This window comes from Corapipo altera, unplaced genomic scaffold, assembly GCF_003945725.1.
Source record: "Corapipo altera isolate COAL_440 unplaced genomic scaffold, ASM394572v1 305, whole genome shotgun sequence".
NCBI classification, from domain to species: domain Eukaryota; kingdom Metazoa; phylum Chordata; class Aves; order Passeriformes; family Pipridae; genus Corapipo; species Corapipo altera.
The window spans coordinates 519,822-540,626 of record NW_020885011.1 but is presented as its reverse complement, the minus strand read 5'-3'; the positions used below and the strand labels follow the sequence as shown (position 1 = coordinate 540,626).

The window sequence follows — 20,805 nt, the reverse complement described above, 5'->3', positions numbered from 1 at the left end:
TTTATTTTTTTTTCCTCTTTCCGCGCATTTATTTCCTGGAGTGTTTTGGCGCAAACTGTAAACTTCAGCCCCTCGCCGCAGCGGGAGAGGCGGGAGCGGGGAAAGCGCTGCCTCCACGGAGTGCCTGTGCCCCCGGCCCGCTGCCACCTGCGGGCCCCCCCGGCCTGCGGCTCCGCTCCTGCGGGCCCCGGTCCCCCTCCTACCACCCCCTCGCTGCACCCACGGAGGGTCGCTGGCACCAGGGAGCCGCCGCGGGGGGGGGGTGGGTGCACCCCGGGGGTCCGCGTACCGCCCTCGGGCCTCGCCGTGACGCTGTGTTCCCGCAGGGAGCGGCAGGAGCAGCTGATGGGATACCGCAAACGGGGGCCCAAGCCAAAGCCGCTGGTCGTGCAGGTAAACGCGCGGGAGTGCAGCCCCTCACCCTCGGGCACTGTTTGCAGCGACCGTCCCCGGGGAGCCGCTTGCAGCGGGTTTCATCATACTGGGGAGGCTGCGCGGAGCCCGGGGCTCCTCACGACACCCCAGGGACCCTGGGCCCCAGTGCAGAGCTCAGCGCTCCCCCCTCCCCTCCCCGGGCTGCAGGGCAGCCCCGCTGTGCCCGCGCCCGGGTGGCATTAGCAGGCTGCTCGCGGGCTCGGCAGCGGCCGTCCCGCTCGGCCCCCGTTCCCAGACAGCTGATTGAAGGGGGCTTTTCTTCTTTTCATTGCTTCATTAATCTGGAGCAATGCACAGCCTCTAAGTTGGAGTGGGCTGGGGCCGCCTGCTCGAGGACGTGGCGCCCCGGGATGCAGCGTCCTGTAACGAGAGCTGCTGCAGGAGCGGGGGTTCCACCGGCGCCTTCAGCACCCGCTGGAGCCGCCGGCACCTGGTTCTCCGGCCTCGACTGAGCGCGGCCCTTGGTTTTGTGTTGCAGCTTCCCTCCTTCGCCCGCCGCTCAAACATCCTCACGGGGCTGCAGGACCCGGCCGTGGACACCAGGCCCAAGCTGGACCTCAGCTCCTCCGGCAAGAGCCAGCAGCACCAGTATGAACTCAACAGCAAGAAGCACCACCAGTACCAGCCCAACGGCAAGGAGAGCAGCATGAAGCATCAGTCCCACAGCAAAGGGAAGTATTACTACCAGCTGAACAGCAAGAAGCACCACCACTACCAGCCGGACCCCAAGATGTACGAGCCCCATTACCAGCCCAGCAGCAAGGAGCCACAGGGCCAGGCCTGCTTGGACAGTAACAAGACTCCCCTGGTCGCCCACCCAGACAAGTGGGCTCATGGCCCAGCCAAAAACCTGCTGGGCCCAGTCAAGAACCTCACAGCAGAGAGCAAAAACGGGGCCGAGAAGAACCTGTCCAGTGGCACTGGACCGCCCCCCCGGGACAGGGTGACCAGCAATGGCCTTGGGGGAAAGATGAAGATCGTCAAGAACAAAAACAAGAACGGGCGCATTGTGATCGTCATGAGCAAGTACATGGAGAACGGCATGCAGGCCGTGAAGATCAAGTCCGGGGAGCCTCCCCGGAAACGGGCTGCAGAGGAAAGGACTCCAAAGAAGGGTGGGGAGGAGAAGGTAGAGGCTTGGAGGAAGCCAGGGGAGGAGAGGGTGGTGGGCAGCAACGCCCTGAGCAAAGCAGAGGGCGAGGCCCGGCAGCCCCCTGCAGAGCTGGACGAAAGTCCCCAAAAGACTCCCTTGGCCAAGGAGCTGCCCCTTCCTCCAGCGGAGCAGCCCTTGCAGCTCACCACCAAGCCAGACCTCGTGCCCTGGTCCTTGAGTCCTGTCTGTGAGCACAGCCCTTCCTCCATGGGACTGAACCTCTCCGGCGCTGGCTCGCGGAAGCGCTGCCTGTCAGAGCCGCACGTGGAGCGGGAGCCGGGCAAGAAGCGCCTGACCTCCCGGAGCATCAGTGCCCCCACCTGCCTCAGCCCCCCAGCCCCAGAGCGGCCAGAGCCACCCGCCCAGCCGGAGGTCATCCTGCTGGATTCGGACCTGGACGAGCCCATAGACTTGCGCTGCGTGAAGCCGCGGGCAGAGGGTGAGGTGGCCCTGGCGCAGGTGAAGCCGGAGGTGCCGCCGCCGCCGCCGGCTGAGAAACCGGCCACGGAACCTCCGCAGCCCCGGGAGGCCGCGGAGGAGGAGGAGGATGAGGCTGAGTCCCTGCAGGAGTTCAAGCCCTTCTTTGGGAATATAATTATCACAGACGTGACCGCAAACTGCCTGACCGTGACCTTCAAGGAGTACGTGACGGTGTGAGGTGGGACGGCGGCTGCTCCCCGTGGGAGCTGCCTGCCCACCCCGGGGCCGCCGGCCCCACAACCTCCTCCAAGGTACTGGTGCCCCTTCCCCGGAGCCCGTGTGCCCCTGCCCGCGCCGCGGCGGCCAAGCCTGCCATCTCCACCGAGGGGACGCCGGGACAGGGCCGGGCACGGTGGCCGTCCCTGCCACGTGGGGTGACCTCGCCGCTGCTCTCGCCCTGTGGTCGGGGGCTGCCCCAGGACCTGCGGGCGATGGGACACGCCAGGATGGGACCCGCCAGTTACTCAGAGTTATAGTATTATATTTTAACAGTGCTAACTTGTCGAGTGATTCTTGCTCCCGTTTGTACGTGGTGTTATTGAAATGTATTGTTTGAGCTGAAAGCTGGTCGCTCCCTGGCCACGCTAATATATTTATTTGTAGGTATTTATATAATGAAATATAAAGCCTAGATTTATGGAGTCCCTAGATCACCTTATAAACTATATCAAACGACTATTTTCTGTTCTCCTTTTTAACCATTGAGCATTTGTTAGTCTCAGCCCCTTGCCCTCCCCACGACCCGCAGGACCATACCCGTATATATTTTTTGATACTGTACACATGTGGTGTTTCTATGTGCAAAAAAAAAAAAAAATGGTTATCTAAAGCTAAACGAGCTATTATAGAAATTGCTGCTATTAGAAATGTCTAAACTATAAGCTTCCAATTATTAATTGCTTGAATGTAAATATTAAATGGAGATGTTGAAAGTGCATTTGATGTTCTGCAGCTAGTGTAGGTCGGAGTGCAAAGCCCAGCTGCTGCGAGCTGCCAGCGGCGCGTCCTGGTCCGAGGGCTGTGTCATGGGGAAAGAAATGTATCATGCAATCATGGCAAAGGACTATAAACCTTTACAAAAACTACCGGGATTTGGAGTGCGTTTGTTGCGGCACAGGGATGGCAGGTCTCTGTGCAGGCAGGCTGTGGCCAGGCTGCCCCACAGCAGGTACCTGCAGGTTAAAACATCAGCTCTGAGATAAAGCATATTGAATATAGTTCTGATTTTTCACCCGAAGAGTGTCTTTCCCACAGTGCTGAGGGCGCCCTGTGTTCTGGGTGGGCAGCGAGGCTGTGGGAGCCTGTGGTGTGGTGCTTTCCTCTCCCCACGGTGCCAAGGCAGGGCTGGGCTTCTCCAAAATGGGCTGCGTGAGGTCTGTGATGGGAAAGTGGGAAGGCTGTGGAAGCACAGGCTGGAAAGGCAGCACAGGGGATGATGGGTGATCGCTGCCACCCATCCCAGTGGCGTCATCCCAGTGTTGGGGAGGGTCGTGGTTAGATGAGAAGTTGAACAGAAAGGAAGATGGTCCAAATTCCACCAAGAAAGTTGCAAAGGTCTCTGAAGGAGATTAATAATTCCTGGAGTCCACTGGAAAATACAGCACAGGGCTAATTCTTTACAAAATGGCTCACAGGGTGGTGGCAGCCCAGCAGTGGAGCCCCTGCAGCCCATCTGTGGGCGGCCAAGATACAGCACATGATCCCCACTCCCCCAGTGACCCCCTGTCACCTCCCCAGAAGCAGTCAAGTGCCTGGGCAGTGCTGCCCTCCAAACCTCCTGCCAGCAAAACCAGCTCCAGTGCCAGCCTCTTGAGCTTTTCATCAAAGTTGGTTTCTCTTCCAGCAAAGATCTTGGCTGAAATATTGGAACGTTGATGTGTGTGTTCCGGAGCCTCAAGCTTGTGAGAAGCAGAATTAGTTTGTTTGGGTAAGGTGGGCCCTACAGTGATACCTGAGCTACTTGAGGTGTGGGTGAGTTGCCCTGTGAGAGCCCGAGGGCTGGGGGGCACCCAGCAGGCTCAGCCCTGGATCCTGCTGTCACATGGTGTCTGTCTGTCCAGGGGTGTGGCAGCGCTGTTCCCAAAGTACAGTATCCCCCTGTCTCATGTTGCCCACTTCTGGGCCACCTGGGCTTCCCAGGTGTCATTCTATTTAAAGTCCAAACTCACTATGGTAATTGTTGCTTTGTAAATCCTGAGGGTTGTGGGAAGTTGGGACAGAATCCAGCCAGATGTCATCTGGAGTGGGTCACAGTGGGAACCCCTGCATGTGCCATGTCACCCCAGGTCTTGCCTACAGAGTTTCTCATGTCAGAGCTGGAGCACTTTTCCAAGGTAGTTTGAATTAAATGAAGGAAAAGGAGCCAATGGGTGTGATGCTGTTTTTCCCGCTGGGGCAGCTGAAGAGGCTTGTATCCAAGTGGGACAACTGGCTGAGGACTCTGTTGTCCCAGACGTTGGTTTTGGTCTGGTGTAGCTCAGGTGTGCTGCTCAGAGCGCTCGTGTTGTGGGAATGGCTTCTGGGAGCTGACTCCAGGAAGGCGGCTCCATTCCAGCTCTTTGGTTAAACTGGTTGATGTGGGCAGGGTTAGTGCTGACAGCTCACTTTCACTCCTGTTTGAGTCGATGCCCCAAAGCCAGTGGACACTTGGATGATGTTCAGGGCTGGGACGTTCACCTGCCTGTGTGGAGACCCCAAAGCTGGTGGAGAGCAAGTGGAAATGGTGAACTCTGATTAGAATCAACCTTTGCCTGATGGCCGTGCTGAATGTTGAGGGGCTTTTAATCAACGCTTCGTGCCACCGGGGCTGTGTGGGTGACGGGCTGAGGGTGCTGCAGAGGGGGTGTCGGGGCAGGTGAACCTCAGCCCACAAGGGGGGTGCCAGGGGATGGGTTGGTGGGAAGCGTTTCCCTGCCGTCCCAGGCTTCGCTATCAGAGCACACGATCAGAAATGATGCATTTCCCTTGATTAATTAAGCTAATGGTTATCTGAAAACAAAAATGGCATGGAAGAGGAGACGCATGCTCAGAATGCAAAATGTGATTTATGAAAGGGGAAGTGCAGCTCGACAGACAGCAGCGGGAGCCAGTGCAGGAGCGGGGCCGGGCTGCGGCTCCAGGGCAGGGCAGCTGCCAGGGCACAACTTGCTCTTTAGCCACACAAAGGTGGATGAAACCCACAGGGTTTCTCACAAATAGCAGGTTGTGTCCTTGAATGTGGGCTTGCAGGCTCTGGGCCAGAGCCTGAGCGTCGCTGCTGCCGAGAGCTGGCTCGGCAGCTTCGTTCCCTGGGCTGTAGGGGTGTGAGGCTCTGGGCAATTAATAACTGCTCGCAGGTTTGCAGTTAGCTCAGCTCATTAGCATTTCTGAAAATGGAGGGTGTTGTGTTGCCAGTTTTTAAGGGAACACTGTCCCTCTGAGCATGTGTTTCTGAGTTCCCTCCCCTGTGCCCACCACCCCCGGGGCTGCAGAAGCCCCTAAAGCCCCCTCTGTGCCGGCAGCAGCCGTGGTTGGTTTGAGGCACCGTTTCCCGGAAACCACACAACCAGATATTTCTTACTTTAATAGTTTGATCATGTTTATCACAACTCCAGCAGCTTCCTGTGCTGTGAAAGGTGTGATAAGTAGTTACTGGTTTAAAAGCTGCGCCCTTCCCTTGCTGGGCTGGTTGGCTGGAAGAGATGGAGTGTTTGGATATGAATTACTTATTCCTGGTGCTCTCTTTCCCTTTTAAATGCATCAAACCTAAATGCCTGTTACTGAGCAAATTAATGTGAAGTCCACAGTGACTTCCAATGGTTATCAGAGTGATCCAGGGTGAGATGGAGCGTCACCACGCTCCATTAGGAAGACTGGTGTGCTCTGCGTTGAATGTATTTCCCAGGAATGCGTTAACCTCTGCTTGGTTTGGATTTATTCCAGACAAATATTTGCTGATGTAAAAGGAGAATTTGTGTTCGTCTTTGAGCCCTTCTGAAAGGGCTGGATGGATCCATGGCCCTGCACAGAGGAGGGCTGCAGCTCTGTGCTGATGCTTTCACGTTCTCCCATGCCCGTGGGGGTACCAGTGTGGCAGCAGTCCTGGGCTGGATCCAGCTCTGTCACCAGCGGTTGCCGTGGCCCTGTGTGGTTTCAGGAGGTGTCAGTGTGATCCCTGCTCCACCCAAGGGGGATGATCCCTGCTCCACGCAGCGTGGGCCCCGGGGCTGGGTGGAAGGGCTGCATTCCTGGGGTGAGGATGCTGTAACGGAAAAGGATGTTCAATAAACACGTAAGATAGAGCCAGTGTCTTTTAACCAGAATAAGAAACAGCCTCATGGGAATGGGAAGGTCCAGTCTGGGAATGGGTCCAGATTTCCAGGTTCAGACTGGGAATGGGAGAGGAACCTCTCCTGGAGAAGGGCAGAAAGTGTGGGTGGCCGTGTGCTGTGAGAAGTGGAGGATTTCCCAGGCAGTTGGGGCATTCAGCTTTTGCTCACACGTGGGTGGGGGCAGCTCCTCCAGGCAGTCATTTTGCATTTTGTGGGATTTTTCCTTTATTTTTCCCATTCTTCTCTCCTTTTGATGTGCAGTGTCAGGGAGTGACTGTGTGCCTTTGCTGAATGCGGTGGGCTCAGCATCTGTCCCCTGTCAGAGAAGTCAACAAGAAGGTAAAGCATTCATGGTCTCGTTCTGGGGGGGAACCCACTGCTTGGGCTGTTTTTCTAGGCCTGTCCCCTTGAGCACAGCCGTGCACGTGTTGGCTGCTATGAACAGTTTTATCTAAAACTGGATCCAGTGGGGCTGATCCAGCAGCCACCAAGGGGGTTTACTGGGTTTTTGAAGGGGTTGGTGTCCCTCTGTGTGGGAGAGCAGCTGTGGGAGGGCAAGACTGAGGTGCAGCCCCCTCGCCAAACCGAGACAGTGAGGGAATGGCGAGAGGATGGTGAGAGGGCTTCCCTGCTTCCCCATCCCTGAGCCCCCTCGCCTCTCTCATCCCATGGGGCTGCCTCTGGTTTGAGCAGTCAAAAAAGCCTGGCAGTAGGAAATCCTCAGTCTCTCCACAGATAAGATTATTTGGATTCAGCCCAGATTCATGTGAGATCTGTGTCAGAGCAGACGGAGGGGACGGCCACAAGGACACAGCTCTGTTCATGTTCTTGCCAGAAGAGGAAGGTGGCTGCACAGGGTCAGCACGGCCCAGACCAGCTCCAGGTGCTTCCAGAGCCTTGTTGAGTGGCTCTTGAGGATCCCCTGTGCCTGGGAAAGCTCCCGCTGCATTCTGAGCTGGGAAGAGTCCCGTTGTAGGCAAACCAGAGCAGCTCACACATTCACCAGGCAGTTGGGCCAGCAGTGCCTGACCCAACCACGGCTCTGTGGCATGGCCGGGCCTTGGGCAGCGTCAGCGCGGTGATGGAGAGTGGTTGTGTGAGTGAGAGGTGGGATGGAGATGGGGGCTGAGATCCTGGACCCCCTCACTGCACTCCTGAGAAGGGACCCCATGATTGCTGCAGGGAGTGATAGGGAGGGGGATGGGGTGGTTGACATGGGAGAGGAGCTGAGGTGGCTGCAACTGGATGTGTGCAGCCTGCTGGGGAAGGAAAAGAGCGTTGGTGGTGAGTTGGAAAGGAGACTGGAAAAGGAAGAGGGAGCTGGTGGTGCAGCTGCTCATAGGAGACATCCCTGGCTCTGTGCTGGCATGTGGAGTCTCGTGGACACTGAAGGGGTGTTACTGCATGACAGACCTTTGGGTGAAAATGGGAGAGAAACGAGGGTCTCTGCAATGATGAAAGTTTGGGGCAGGCCCTGGCGGGCCTGAGGGTGGCTGGGGTCTCTTCCCCCAGGCTGGGACCCGCCAGTGCCTCCCGTCACCCTGGAGCCATTTGCCGGCACCTCCTGAGGTCGTTTCTCACAGGAGCCGTCAGTTCAGCTGACACCTTAATGTAGTTTAAAGCAAACTGCAAACATGAAGATTTATTTTTATCGAAGGAGCAGGCATATAAAACACACTGCAACACAGTGCAGCCTGGCAGGAAGCACCCTGGATTCCAGGAGCCAGGCTGTGTGCCGTCCCTGGGTGACTCTGCTTGGCAGCAGGCCCTGGGGTTCCGGGGTGGGGAGAGAAGGAAACTTAAACACCAACTGCCAAACCCTCCAGGATCCCCCAAACCCTCCAGGAGCCCTGTCAAACACCAGCACCTTTTCACAGGGGACGGTTGAGCTCCACCAGTGCTACAGGCTCTGTCCCAGGAAGCTCCTGGGAAGTGAAGCATGGTCACACTGCCATTGTCCAGGGTTTTTATACATTGCTATTTTGGCATAAAAGTGCTTCGTTGGAGGTGAGAAAGGGGATAACCTAAACCATTCAGAGGTGTTGCTGTTGTGCAGATAGAGAAAATAAATGTAAAAGCCTTGGATATTATTAGAAAATGCATTAACAGCAGCCTGAATGGAGGGTCTGAACTGATGGAAGCTTCAACAAATGTGTATTTAATGTTGGATATAAAAACTGTGCTGAGCAAAAAATTCTGCTTGGGCCACTGTGAAGCCACATCACCTGGGATGTCTCTGGGTGCTCTGTCTTTGTCCACAGTAGGGATGAGCCTGGGATGTACAGGACAAGGAATGGTGGTGTTTGGCAACGGCTCTGAAATGAGGCACAGATAGAAGAACCCGCCCCAGGGAAGGGTCCACCCGGGGACCCCGGGTTTGCCCCTTCCCCTCATGCCCAGCGCGGGGACGTTGTCACTTCGTTTATGAAGCACGAGAATAGGAAATCCATGATGACTCAAATGTCACACGCTATCCTTCGGCTGAAGCTAAGGGTGGAAAATTGCAGCCCGGGAGCCGCTCCCAGAGCTGGGAACGGCGAACTCGGACTCAGCGTTTCCCGCCCTCCCGGTGCCGCCGGTGGCGGGGGGGGGGTCGGCGAGCTCAGCCCGGGGGCGGCCGGTGGGACCGGACCGCTCCAGGGGATGCTCCGCGGAACCGTGTCACGCCGCGTGGGCATCGCCACGCCAGCCCCGAGGCGGGACCGCTCCGCAGCTCCCGGAGAGAGCGAGGAGGCGGCGGGGGCGGCGAGCGGGGCTGCGGCAGCGGCGGGAGCGAGTGCGGGCTAAAATGGCCACGCCGGGCTGCGGGCGTGGGCTGTGCCGTGCGGGAAGGGCTCATCCCACGGGCGGCACGCTGGGAAAGGGGCGTCAAACCGCATCGGGGAGCGCGGGGGTGGCAGGGGGGTGGGCAGCGCTTGGCCCCGGCACTGGGGAGAGCGGCCAGGACCCCCTAAAAATGCCCTTTGTGAGAGCCTGGGCATCGCGTTTCAGACGATGGGGGTTGGGGGCGTTCCCCCCTCTGAATTTCTGGGTTCCTGTCCTGGTGCCGCCCCATCTCCCGCGCCCCGGGGATGGATGCCCCTTCCCATCGCCGATGCCTCGGAAGGAACGGGCTCCTCAAGCTCGGGAAGCTGCTCGGAGCTCACAGTCCCGGGGACATGGGAAAAGAATAATTTATATTTTGTCTGAAAGAAAAAAAAAATTAAAATGGAGCTTCAGGTTCTTTTTAATACCAAATACAAGCTTCGGGGAGGTTTGTTCGGTATCGAGGAGCCACCGAAGCACAAAATAAATGGTAATATTCACATATGCTTGGAAACGTTAATTTTCACATATGTTAGTAATTCCACATGGCTGAAAAATGAAGGCTGAAGCGTTGTCCTCGCTGTACCCATCCATTTGCCGTGCGGTGCGAGCCAGGCTGTCATTTTAACATCAGGAATGTGCGCTGGGTCCAGCCGTGACACTGTCCTTCCTCTGCCTGTGTCCTTCTGTCAAATGAAGTCACCACAACAGATAAACCAGGGGAATTCATGGTGGGTTGTGCAGAGAAGAAGCTGCGGTGGTCGGACACCAGCGGTGCCTCCCCTCTCCCCGGCGACTGGTGGAATGATGCCTTATCTCGAGTTTAAGGGCTCAACCTGACCCTGAGCCATTTTTAACCCGAGGTGGGAAGAGCCCTTCCTGGATGTCTCTCTCTGCTTTGAAAAATCCTTCACTGGCTCCACGGTAGCCGCTTTCCTGATGTGTTTCCTTTTTGTAGCTCCACCACCTGAAGCAGACCCACTTTCCCAGGGTCTGATGCTTTGCTGCTTGAAGATTCTTTAACTCTCTGGACTCAGAAATAACTCCTAGAGCAGAGCCCCAACAAGAAAGGCGTCTAATCTAATGTATCCCATTTCCATATTTTGTGCTGCAAGCAGCAATTTGTGGTTCAGCAGCAGCGGCTGAGCAGGGACGAGCATTATCACAGGAATTCCTTCCATCTCTCGCCTGAGTATGTGACAAATAAGTCTCGACCGTGGCATTGTCTCTCTGCTTTCGGGCTGACAGATTTAACTCTGCTTTCTTTCTCTGGCAAGGCAGTTCTGCCTTTGCCCAGCGCCGCCCCGCCCCCCCCCGCAACCCCCGTGTGACTGAGAACTGCTGCCTGGTGCCACGTCCCAAGTGCTGGGAGATCAGAACGAGCTTGGGGGCGGCACAGGGGCCGTGAAAGTAGCACCCCCGTGACCGTGGGCTGAGAGCGGCCAGCCGGGGGCTCAGCACAGCCCGCTGTGAGCTGGAGTTCCACGAGGCGGGGAACCTGCTGGGGGGCACCTGGGACGGTGTCCTGCGAGATGCTCAGTCACAGGAGGGGCTGCGATGAGCGGGGGTTGTTGCAGAGAACCAGCCCGGCAGCCGCTCGGTGCGGGGCTTCGGGGCTCAGCCATCCCTGGGGGGTCCCGGGACCTTCCCCCGCCGGGCCAGGGTGGGTTCCCAAAGTGCCCCCGAAGTGTGACCCTTTTCTTGCTCCCGGAGAAGGACCATGGCAGGAGGAGCCAAGGGCTGAATCTGCCCGGGGGATTGGGAGCCCCCCGCGAGCATGGGGGGGGTTTGCGGTCAGGAATCGCTCTGTCCCCGCATCTATTCAACCCTGCCTGAGGAGTTAAACAACAAATCTGCGCGGCAAGGAGCGTCGTGTGCAGCCGCTCTCTCGGTGCCACCGGGAGCTGTGTCTCATGGGGGGGGGGGGGGGGAGAGGGACAGGGACGGCACCCCCACCGAGGAAGGTTCCCCGTGTGTGCAGGGGACCGAGGGCAGAGCCGGGCGGTGGTACTGCTCGGTGTGTGGCACTGGTGAGCCCACTTTCGCGTGGAACAGCCTCCGGTAGCTCAAAAGAGACACTGAAATATCGGAGAGGAGTCGGGGAGAGGCGGAGGGATGGTATAGGGGCGCGGGGAGCCCCAGAGTGAGCCACGGGGGTGCCCGGCCTCCCGAAGGGAAGGTTAAGGATATTTTGATCAGCCTGTAAACCTCTCCCAGGGAAGAAATTCAGGGGCTCCACTGAGATTTCCTTCAGCAAACGCAGACACGGCAGGATCCAGCGGCTGAGTCCGCACCGGCAGGAGCTGGAGCTGGAATGCGGTGCCATTTTCACCGCGTCAGAAAAAAAACATCCAGGTGGGAGGGCAGAACCCAGTTTGCCTGGCATGGCTGGGAGAGGATCCCTGGATCCAGCCCCCGGCTGCTGCGGCAGGAGGCAAATAGCGAGGGGAGTGATCCACAGCCTGTTGGACGAGGGCGGGCGGTGGGGGCTTATAGTGCCCCCCCCAGTCTTAAACCTCGCACCCGGATATTTTATGTACCCCGTGGTCCACCGTGCCCTGCTGGGTTTGTGTCTTTATGGGTGGCTTTTATAAGACGAATCCCTTCCCTCCAGGGCGCTGCCCGCACCCCACCGCACAGCGGCACCTCGGGGTGCGGGAAAGCGGCTGCGGCGTGGGGCTCCCTCTTACCGGGTGCTCCCACGCGCGGCCGCAGTGCTGCGTGTCCAAGAGTCAGATGGCAGCCGCGGGGAAGCGGAGCAGAGGTGGGACCCCCCCCCCGCCCGGGGTCCCACGTGGGACCCGCAGCGCTGTTTGTAGTGGGACCGCGAGGAAGGGACATCGGGGACGGGGTGAAGGAGAAACAGAGAGGGTGGGGGCCCAGAGGTGAGATAGGGAAGATTCCCCCGGGAGAAACTGGAACGGAGCAGGGCAGAGCCGGGGATCGGCCCCGGGACGGTGCAGCACCGGCGGCTTCGCATGTCTCGGCGTCCGGGGGAGTCGCAGCGAGAAGCCGGGGCGCTGGGAGGGGCCAGGGAGGCTGCTGGCAGGGTCTGTGGGTGTCCAGCGCCGGAGGCAGGATAAGGCCCACCCTCCGCAAACACAGGGCAAGCGGGCGGTCCTTGGTACCCGGGTCCCGGTTCCTCCCGCCGCGGGAGGAAACGTCCCGCGGTCCTGGCAGGGGTGGGAGGAAAACGAAACAGGGGCGAGGAAGCGGCGGAGAGAGACAGCCCGGCGCGGCTGGGGTGGAGGGCGGCCCGGCCAGGCAGGGGATGCCCGGCTTGGTTCGGTCCAGCCCGGGTGGGGCTTCCACCCGCATTGCCGCAGTGACGGGCGGCAGAGCGCGGCCGGGCCGGCGGGCTCGGCGCGGCGCTGCATTGCAGCACTGCATGAGCCCCCTCCTTCCCCACTCCCTTCTGCGCCCTCCGCCGCCGCTCAGCTCCGGAGGTTCAGCCCGGGGCACGCACCGGCCCCGCCGCGCTCCGCATCCGCTCGCACGGGGCATCTCCCGCGTCGTGCCACATCCGACCCCCTCCCCCGACACGGGAATGCAGCCGTGGGGGAGGGACCCACCGGCAGGGTTCCCTGCTTGGTGTCAACCAGGCGTTCATCAAACCCCGCGCGGGTGGAGGGACCGGCCCGCCCCGTCGGGGCATCCGCCATCCTGCCCGCCCATCCCCGCGCCGCCGGTGCTGTCCCGCGGCTCGTCCCGGCCGTCTCCCTCCATCCCCTCGCCGCCCTTCCCGCCGGTCTGGTCGTGCTCTCCGCCACGACGGCGCGCCCGGCCTCGCGTGGGCCAAGCACTGGCCGGCGTCGTCCCCACGGGTTTCCCGCGAGGGCCTTTGGGCTGGTCCCGCGAGGAGCCGGGACCGCCACCGGGACCGAGCAAGGCTGAAGGATGCTGTGCCGAACGGCCCCGTGGCGGACCCTCCCCGACGGGGCGTTTCCCCGGCCCCCGGGGCACTTGCGATGCCCATGGGGAGGGCGGAGGGAGGCGACCAGCCCCGCGTGCCCGGTCCATCGGGAAGGGAGTCTGGTGACCACGCTTCGGGATCCTCTGCTTGGGGAGAGCGTCCCGGAGATCGGTGCCAGCCCCGCGTGACAGGGTCCTGCGTGGACTCAGACAGTCATGACCCTCGGTGCTGCGTGCGCGGGGCGCGAAGGGGAGCGGGGCAACCCCGGTGGGGAGGTGCCGGCGGTGGCCACGCGTCCCGGGACCGGCCCCGCTGCCAGGTGCGGCGCGGCGGGGGTGGGAGGGAGCGGGGCCACGGGTCGCGAACGCCCCGGCACAACAGGGGCCCGTTCCCAAGGCTCCCGCTCTGTCTCTGCTTTGGGAAAACGCCAGCACGGTAACAAAATGGCGGGGAAAGGGTGGGATTGTCACGGCGAGCCCTGCGGCGCAGCCCGGCCACCCCCGGCCCCGCCCGCCCGGGCTCGGGGCGCCCGTCCCGGCGGAGGGCAGCGGGGCAGGGGTCCCCCGGGCTGTGCCGCCGCCCGGCCCCGCCGCCCGGCTGAGCTCCGGTGGAGAAGCAGCTGCAGAAAATGGCTGCTCGGCGGAGCCCGCTGAATCCTGCCATGGGGGGGGACGGCGAGGAAGCGGCGCAACCCTCCCCGCCGGCCCCCCCGGGGAGCCCCGGGGCAGGCGGCGCGGGGGGCGGCCGGAGGCTCCGCGGGGCGGCGGGACCTCGGCGGAGCTCGGTGCGTGGCCTCACCTGCGGCGCGGGGGGGGCGCGGGGCAGCCCGCCCCGATCGCCCTCGGCCCCGTAGCGCCAGCCCGGCACGTGCCCGCAGCCCCCGCCCGGTGCCCGCCGAGGGCGGCGGCGGCTCCGAACCCGGGGGGCGCGGTGGAGGGGCGGCCGATCATCCCCCGCAACCCGCCGCGCAGGAGGAGCCCCAGCCCCGCAGCCGCTCCCGCAGCGCCCGGTTTTGCTTTCGGTTTAAAATAAAATTAAAATAAAATATATAAAAATAATCGGGCCGCGGGGACGCGGCGCCGTGCGGCCGCGACTCGGCCACGCACCGGCGAAGCCGCAACGAAAACTCGACCCCACGGCCCCGCACCGTGTCTCCGCCCCCCGCCCGTCACGGCGGCGGACCCCCGGGTGCGAGGCAGGAGCGGACACGCGTGGGTGCGCGGCTGGTGCCTGCGCTGCCGGAGGTTCGCTCTCCTCCGGTGGTTTTCGCGGGTGTCCGCGGAGCGAGGGGATGTCCCGAAAACGGGAGTGTGGGAGCCGGACCGGGGCGATCCTTTCCCCACAGGAGAGCGGGAAATCTTTCCCCTTCGACTGGCCCGCACCGTGGCGACTGGACATGGGAAGGCGCTTTCCCGCGCCGTGGGTGCATCACGGGTGGCGCCCGCGTGCGCGGAAGCCGCTGTCTCCGCCGCGCACGGTGCGAAGGGCGCCGGTGCCTCCCGGGAATGCCTCGCCCGGCGCAGCGCCCCCGGCTGCCTCCCTCCGCAAAGCCCCCCAGTCTCTGTGCCCCAGACGGGGGTCACCCGTGTCCCCGCTCCCCCTGCCCACTCGAAGTCCCGCTCGGCGGAGCAGCGCGACCGCCCCGTCCTGCCGGCTTTCCCGGCCCGCGGTCCCGCCGGACCCTCTGCCGCGAGTGGGACGGACACGGTCGGCCTCCTCCGTGACCCGTGTTGGGGAGACAGAGGACCGGCTGTCCCGCCGCACTTCTGGAGCGCCGCGGGCTCCCGCGTGCCGTCGGTGCCCACGGAACACCAGCGGCGAGACGGGGGGGCCGGGAGCCCCGGGGCGGGAAGGGGCAGCGAGGCGACACCGGGGGCCGGGGCGGTGCCGTGGGGGTCCCTCGGTGTGACGGGGGTCCCGGCGGGGGGGGCGCGGGGCCGTTCCGCCCGCGAGGGCCGTTGCTGCGATACCGACGGGCCAATCAGCGCCCACCAGCTCACCCGGGCCCGCGCGCCGCTGCCTTATATGGTGCGCGCCGTCCGCGGGGCGCCGCGCGCATCGCCATATAAGGGCATGAACCTAAATACAGCGCCTACCTTGGGCGGGGCGGGGCCGGGGGCGGGGCCGCGGGGAGGGCGGGGCCGGGCCGCGCCCCCCCGCCCCACCGGGCCCGGGTCTGCCACCGCCACCCCCCCCCCCCCCAAACGGCCGGGGGAACCCACCGCCGGTCATTAGGTGGAATGCAAATGAGCAGCGTTTCACCTCTAATTGCTTTTGTTAAAAGCGGAGTCGCGGGGAGGGCGGTGACGGGAGGGGATGGGTAGGGACGGAGACGGGACTGAGCCGGGCAGGATGTAGGATAGGGGTAGCGGCAGCCCCGGGCGGCTGCGGTCGCACCCCGTCTGATCTGTCACATCCACGTCAGATTTCCCCGGCGGGGGCCGCGCGCCCCGCTCCGTCCCACTCCAGCCCCTGCCCACTCGTGATGCTCCCGTGGCCGCTGCAGGGAGCAGGTCCGTCCTTCTGCCGTCCTTGCGGGCCGAGCAGCGCGGCCCCGGCGCGGGTAACAGCCGGTGGGGACGGAGCCGCGCGGGCTGGACGGGATGCAGGAATACCCGGAACGTTCCCGTTTCCTCGCCCCACGCCGCACTCGGGCCGGTTCCTCCCTCTCCCCCTCCGCAAACAGCTCGTGTTTATGTTCCTACAAATAATGAGCAAATTCAGAACCCCCGGGAACAAAAGATCTTTTGTGCAGAGCGCTCGGAGCCTGGAGCGGGTGATAAACGGCGCCCCCGGTCCCGGGAGCGGCGCTTTTCTCGCCCGGGGCGTTCGGGGTGACCCGCGCAGCTGCAGCGGGTCGACCCCGGCACTGGGGGTGACGAGGGGCTCCCAGTGCGTGTCGGCACGCCTGGAAAACGGGGAGCGGGCGCTCTGCCGTCGGGGCGCCCCGTGGACGCTCCCTGCGTGGGGACTCCGCCGGTCAGCCTCACCGGAGCAGGGGGCTCGGGGCACGGCGGCCCCACGGGCGCAGAGGTCTGCGGGACACGCGTGAGCCGCTCCCACGAGGAAGACCGATGCGGGAGACCACCCGAGCGTTCGTGGGTCTGTGCTTCGGAAGAAAACGGCGGCTTGTCTCCCCCGTCGGGACCGCAGAGGGGACCCCTCCCCGCTTTGCCGCGGGTCACAGCTCCCGGGGCTCCTGCGGGCGCTCCTGAACCCTCGGTGCGGGGGGGTTCCTGTCCTGATGAACCTTCGATGCGGGCGGGCTGCCCGGGGCGGAGGGGGCGGCAGTGCCCCCCGGGGGTAGCGGGAGCGCCGCCGGTTGCGCGGCGGCCGCAGCCGCCATTTCCAGGAGGACGGTGCCACCTATGGAAAGCACCTGGAATTCACCGGGCCGGCGGCAACGCGCCGGGAAGGTCAGCGTTTCCGTGCGGCACCGTCGGGACGAACCGCTCTCCGGGCTGGCCCGGGGAGTGTCGGAGGGGTTTGGCTGCCCCGGTCGGCGGCCCTCAGTACCGCCTGCGCCGGGGAAGATGCTCGGCTCGGTCCCGGGGCCGCGGCGGGGCCGATTGGGGACCAGTTGCGGCACTGGGCTGCACCTCCTCGGAGTGGTCGCTTCGCCGGCTAGCCAAGGCCCCGGTAACCGGGGAACAACGACCGGCGGAGCGGAGAGAGGCTGTTCTGCTCAGGTGCTCGGCAGAGTCCCCGGGGCCGGCATCCTCTCGCTCTCCTGAGTCCGACCACACGGAGGTGCCTCTACGGCCCCGCCAGCCCCCTCTGGTCTCCGGGAAAGGGGCAGCAGCCGTGCCAGGGGTCGTTCCACCGGGGCACGCTGCCTCCCGTCTCTACGTCGCCTCCGGAGCCGCCGGGGAAGTCCTGCCCGGTCACGAATTCGATGTCAAACATCTTGACATGAAAACTTGCTCACACGGAAATTCCGGGGCTGGTGCAGCCCCGCGCGGACGCCGCTGCACGGGAACCCCCGAGATCTCCCCTCCCCGCACCGGGTACCTCCGCGCTTCCCGGCAGCATCTCCAGCGGCACCTTGGGGTGCTGGTGCCGCAGCTCGGAGCCAGTCTCTGCCTCCCCGATTATCCCCGGGATACTCGGAAACGAAAAGGCAACATCCCGGGGGCCGGGCTGCGCCCCCGGTCCCGGAAAAGGCCGTGGGCCGGGGGGGGCGCGGCGATGCCGCGATGTCCTCGGTCCGGGCCCACCCGTCGAGACAGCCTGGTACCGGCCCGGGGGCCGTGAATTTGCCCGAGACTCCTCTCGGCTCCATTCATCCACCAGTGGAGGGAATCGTTTTCCCGCACGGCTCGTGGACGGAACCGAACCGGGAAACACCCGGAGCCGAACCGGGCGGCGGGGCTGACCGGGAACCCGAGGGCGGCCGCCCCGAGTGTGCGGGGGGGTATCCACGCATTCAGGGAGTTCGCGTGGAATGGGGCTCCGGGGCGCGCTATACGCTGCCCGTCGGTACCCGGGCTGCAGGATGCCTTTCCCGGGTCCCGAGGGCCACCCCGGTCGCGGGGTCGGTTCGGGGACGGGCAGGCCCTGGGGCTCTGCCAGCGGGCGATTTGCTCTGTCCCCGTTCCCCCCGGTGGTCCCACTGTGGGGGCCGTGCTGCGATCGCCCAGGAGAAGGGTTGTCGACACAGTGGAGCGCGACCGTGGCATAAACGGATATACGAGGAGCACCGGCATCCTCGGCCACCCGGGGAACCGGGTCGGGATCTGGGCTGGATCCTGCCGTCCCTCCGCGAGTGGCCGTGGGACGGAGCAGCTTCTGAAGCATGGTCACTGCAGTGCACGGGAGGCGCGGGGGAATGCCCGGCTGCAGTGCGGGAATCGATGGTGCCCGTGTTGGGTTGGAGCCAGGTCCGCCCCGCCGCTCCAGGCTCAGCCGCGCTCGGACACGCGTGCTCGCTCCACCGCCCCACGCGCGACGCCGAGAGGGGCTGCAGCCGCCCGGTTTCGTTGCAAAACTCGTGGCCGTGGAAAACCCCGCACAGCGAGAAACGAGGGGGGAGCCGGGAACTCTGCCCCGCGGCGGCCCGCTGAGCCCCGAGGAATTCATCTCACGAGTGCGTGTTGGGGGAGCGGAGACCCGGCAGCCAAGAGGTGGATTTGGGGTCAAACGGGCAGAAACGGGGTTTGCCGCGCCGGCACACGTCCTCGCCGGGCCGAAGCTGTCCCCGAGTCGGCACCGAGCCCGGGACCCAGAGACCGGGTCGCTGTCTGCGTGGGCGGTGGAGACGCGGGGACGAGCGGCCCCCCTCGGCCAAGAGCCCGTGGGGCGCCCAGGCAGCCCCTGCCGCTGACCTCGGGAGCCCGGAGGGCGGCCCGTGCCCCGGCTCCGCTGCTGCTTCCGTTGGCCCGGCCTGGCAGGGGGGTCCCCGCAGCGCCGCCGGGCCCGGGCGGGGGGTCCCCGGACTCCCTCCGGCAGCGAGAGGAATTGCCCGGCGGAGCCGGGAGCAGTCCTGCCCGCCGCTGCCTCATGCCCCGGCGCCGGGACAGATCCGTTCCGCTTCTCCTTCCGAACCAAGACCCCCACGAGCGGCCGCAGCCCCGGACCCGGCTCACCCACGCGCGGGGGCTCCGGTCGGTCCCCACGCGGCGGCGGCCGCTCCGCGCTGCTTTCCTTGTGCCGTTCTCGTTTAAGTCTCGCCTTGTCCCTGCCCCCCCGCACCGCAGCCGGGGGCGCAGCCCCGGCTCCGCGCGAGTCCCGCGTGGGTTACAGCGGGAGGATGAAGCTATTCCTGCGCTGACGCCCGCACGTGAGGCAGCCGGAACCGCGGCCTCTCGGCTCTGCACACCCACGCGTGGCCGTGGGGCTCCGCGTAGTTCGGCGAAGGCGACGGGGCAGAGGCGGCTGCTCAGTCGGGAGATCCGCAGACACTCGGGGCTCCCGTGCGGCGTCGGTTCGGGGAGATTCGGCCCGGGTCTGCGGTTCCCACCTGCGCCGGGACACCGACGGCCACGGTGCTGGACAAACACCAGCGTCCGCGGGTTGCAGCAGCTCCACGGCCACGGGCACGGGCGCCTCTGCGCCGCCGCGGACGCTGCCCCGGGAGCCCCGAGCAGTGGACGAGACGGCGGCGCCGGCACCGGTCGGGCCGGGGGGGCACGATCCGCTCCCGTCCCCTCGCTGGGCCTTGTGCCCGGTACCGCCGGGTGTCTCCTCTGAGCGGCAGCTTCTCGGGAGCGGGATCCGGTCCGCCGAATCCATCCCGATTCATGAGTCGCCCCGCGACCAGCCTTAATTAACACAGATTAATTCGACAGCAACGAAAAACTTCTCGGGACGCAGCTCGCCGTGGTCTGGGAGGGCGCGGGGGTTGCTCTTCCCCCCGGCCCGGCCAAGCCACGCAAAACCCGCGTAGCGGGGAAGCTCCCGTGGCGCGGGGTTGCAAGCGTGGTGTGGGAGTCCACGAGAGCCGTGGAATGGGAATCTCCTGCCTCCTCCAGTGAGCGCAGTTTCACGTCGGCCGGGGGCGGTGGCAGGAGGGATCTGCCCACCGAGACCGACCCACTGCCTCCCGAGTCCCGCGTGGGGCTGTGGGGGTCCAGTTGTCAGTGCTCCCCGCGGGGTCCCACAGCCCCACTCGTGTCTGCCGTTGGAGGTCCCTGCCCGCCTGGGTGACGCGGCGGCAGGGAGGATGCCCTCGAGAAACAACTCTCCTCGAGGTTCCCGCTGCCGGTCCCGGCGGACCCCGTGTCCCGGGGCTCCCCGCCGTAGCCTGGTCTCATTTACCCGAACGCAGGCGCAGACCGGAGTCTCCCACGCGTGAGCGCGGCAGCCGCCGAGCCCCGCTGCTCCTTGGCTTCGAACTCCTTAGGGAAGGGGAAATGGAGGCAGGAAGGAGGGGCAGATCCATGAGAAGTCTTGTCACGAGTGGACAGGGCCATAGGATCCCACTCAGCACCGCGCCGTGGTGCTGCGGGTCCCGCCCTCGGGGCAGCACCCACCCGCGGCGCTGTCCACGGACACGAAAACCGCTTCGCTCAGCGGGAATGGGTTGAAGGGCTGCCCGGCCCCCCCGGGCCCTCCCCTCGAACGGCGCGGGGGGCGGATTTTGACCCTTCCCGCTTGCGGGCGAAAACTGGCCCCGTGAGACCGTCGGTCCCCCAGAGGCTGCACCCATTTCCCGCCACTCGTCGTCCTGACACGCGTGTCTCGTTCTCCCGTGGCCGCCTCGGGGAGAAGGCGGTGGGTCTCGGGCGGGATGCAGTGCGGCGGCACGAGAGGCAGAGCCGCTGAGGGGGACCCACGGGGGCCCGGTATTGCCGGAGCGCCCCCCGCCCCGTTTGTCTGACCACCGGCCGCCGCGCCGGGCCGCGGAACCCCCCAGTCCGCCCCGTCCGGGTGCCGCGGAAGCCCCCGGCCCGTCCCCGGGGCTGCGGGGCCCACATTCCGCCCCGTCCCCGGGGCTGCGAGAATCCCCCCCCCCCCCCCCCCCCCCCCCCCGCCCCCGCGGCCCCTTTTTGTGCTCCGCGTCCCTTCCCGCCCCCCCGGGGCCGCCCCCCCGAGCGGGGCGTGTCCCGGGGGCGTGTCCCGGGGGCGTGTCCCGGGGGCGTGTCCCCCTCGGCGGCCCCTCCCCGCGGCCATCGGGACGCGCCGCACGTCGGCGGGCGGGGCGCGGCGGGGCCAATGCGGCGCGGGCGGAATATTCCACCCGGCTCCGGCGGCGGCGGGCGCGGGGGGGG

At 64.4% G+C, this 20,805-nt stretch overlaps 1 protein-coding gene across 1 annotated transcript in view; it reads left to right on the top strand.

The window, feature by feature from the left end:
- CBX4 (chromobox 4) overlaps positions 1 to 3,153 on the top strand; it is a 4,720-nt gene extending 1,567 nt beyond the window's left edge. The window contains exons 4-5 of the mRNA XM_027667564.1: positions 327 to 393; positions 914 to 3,153. Coding sequence (XP_027523365.1) covers positions 327 to 393; positions 914 to 2,245 — 1,399 coding nt within the window. The 3' untranslated portion in view covers positions 2,246 to 3,153. The remainder of the gene's footprint in view (positions 1 to 326; positions 394 to 913) is intronic.
- The last annotated feature ends 17,652 nt before the right edge of the window (positions 3,154 to 20,805 follow it).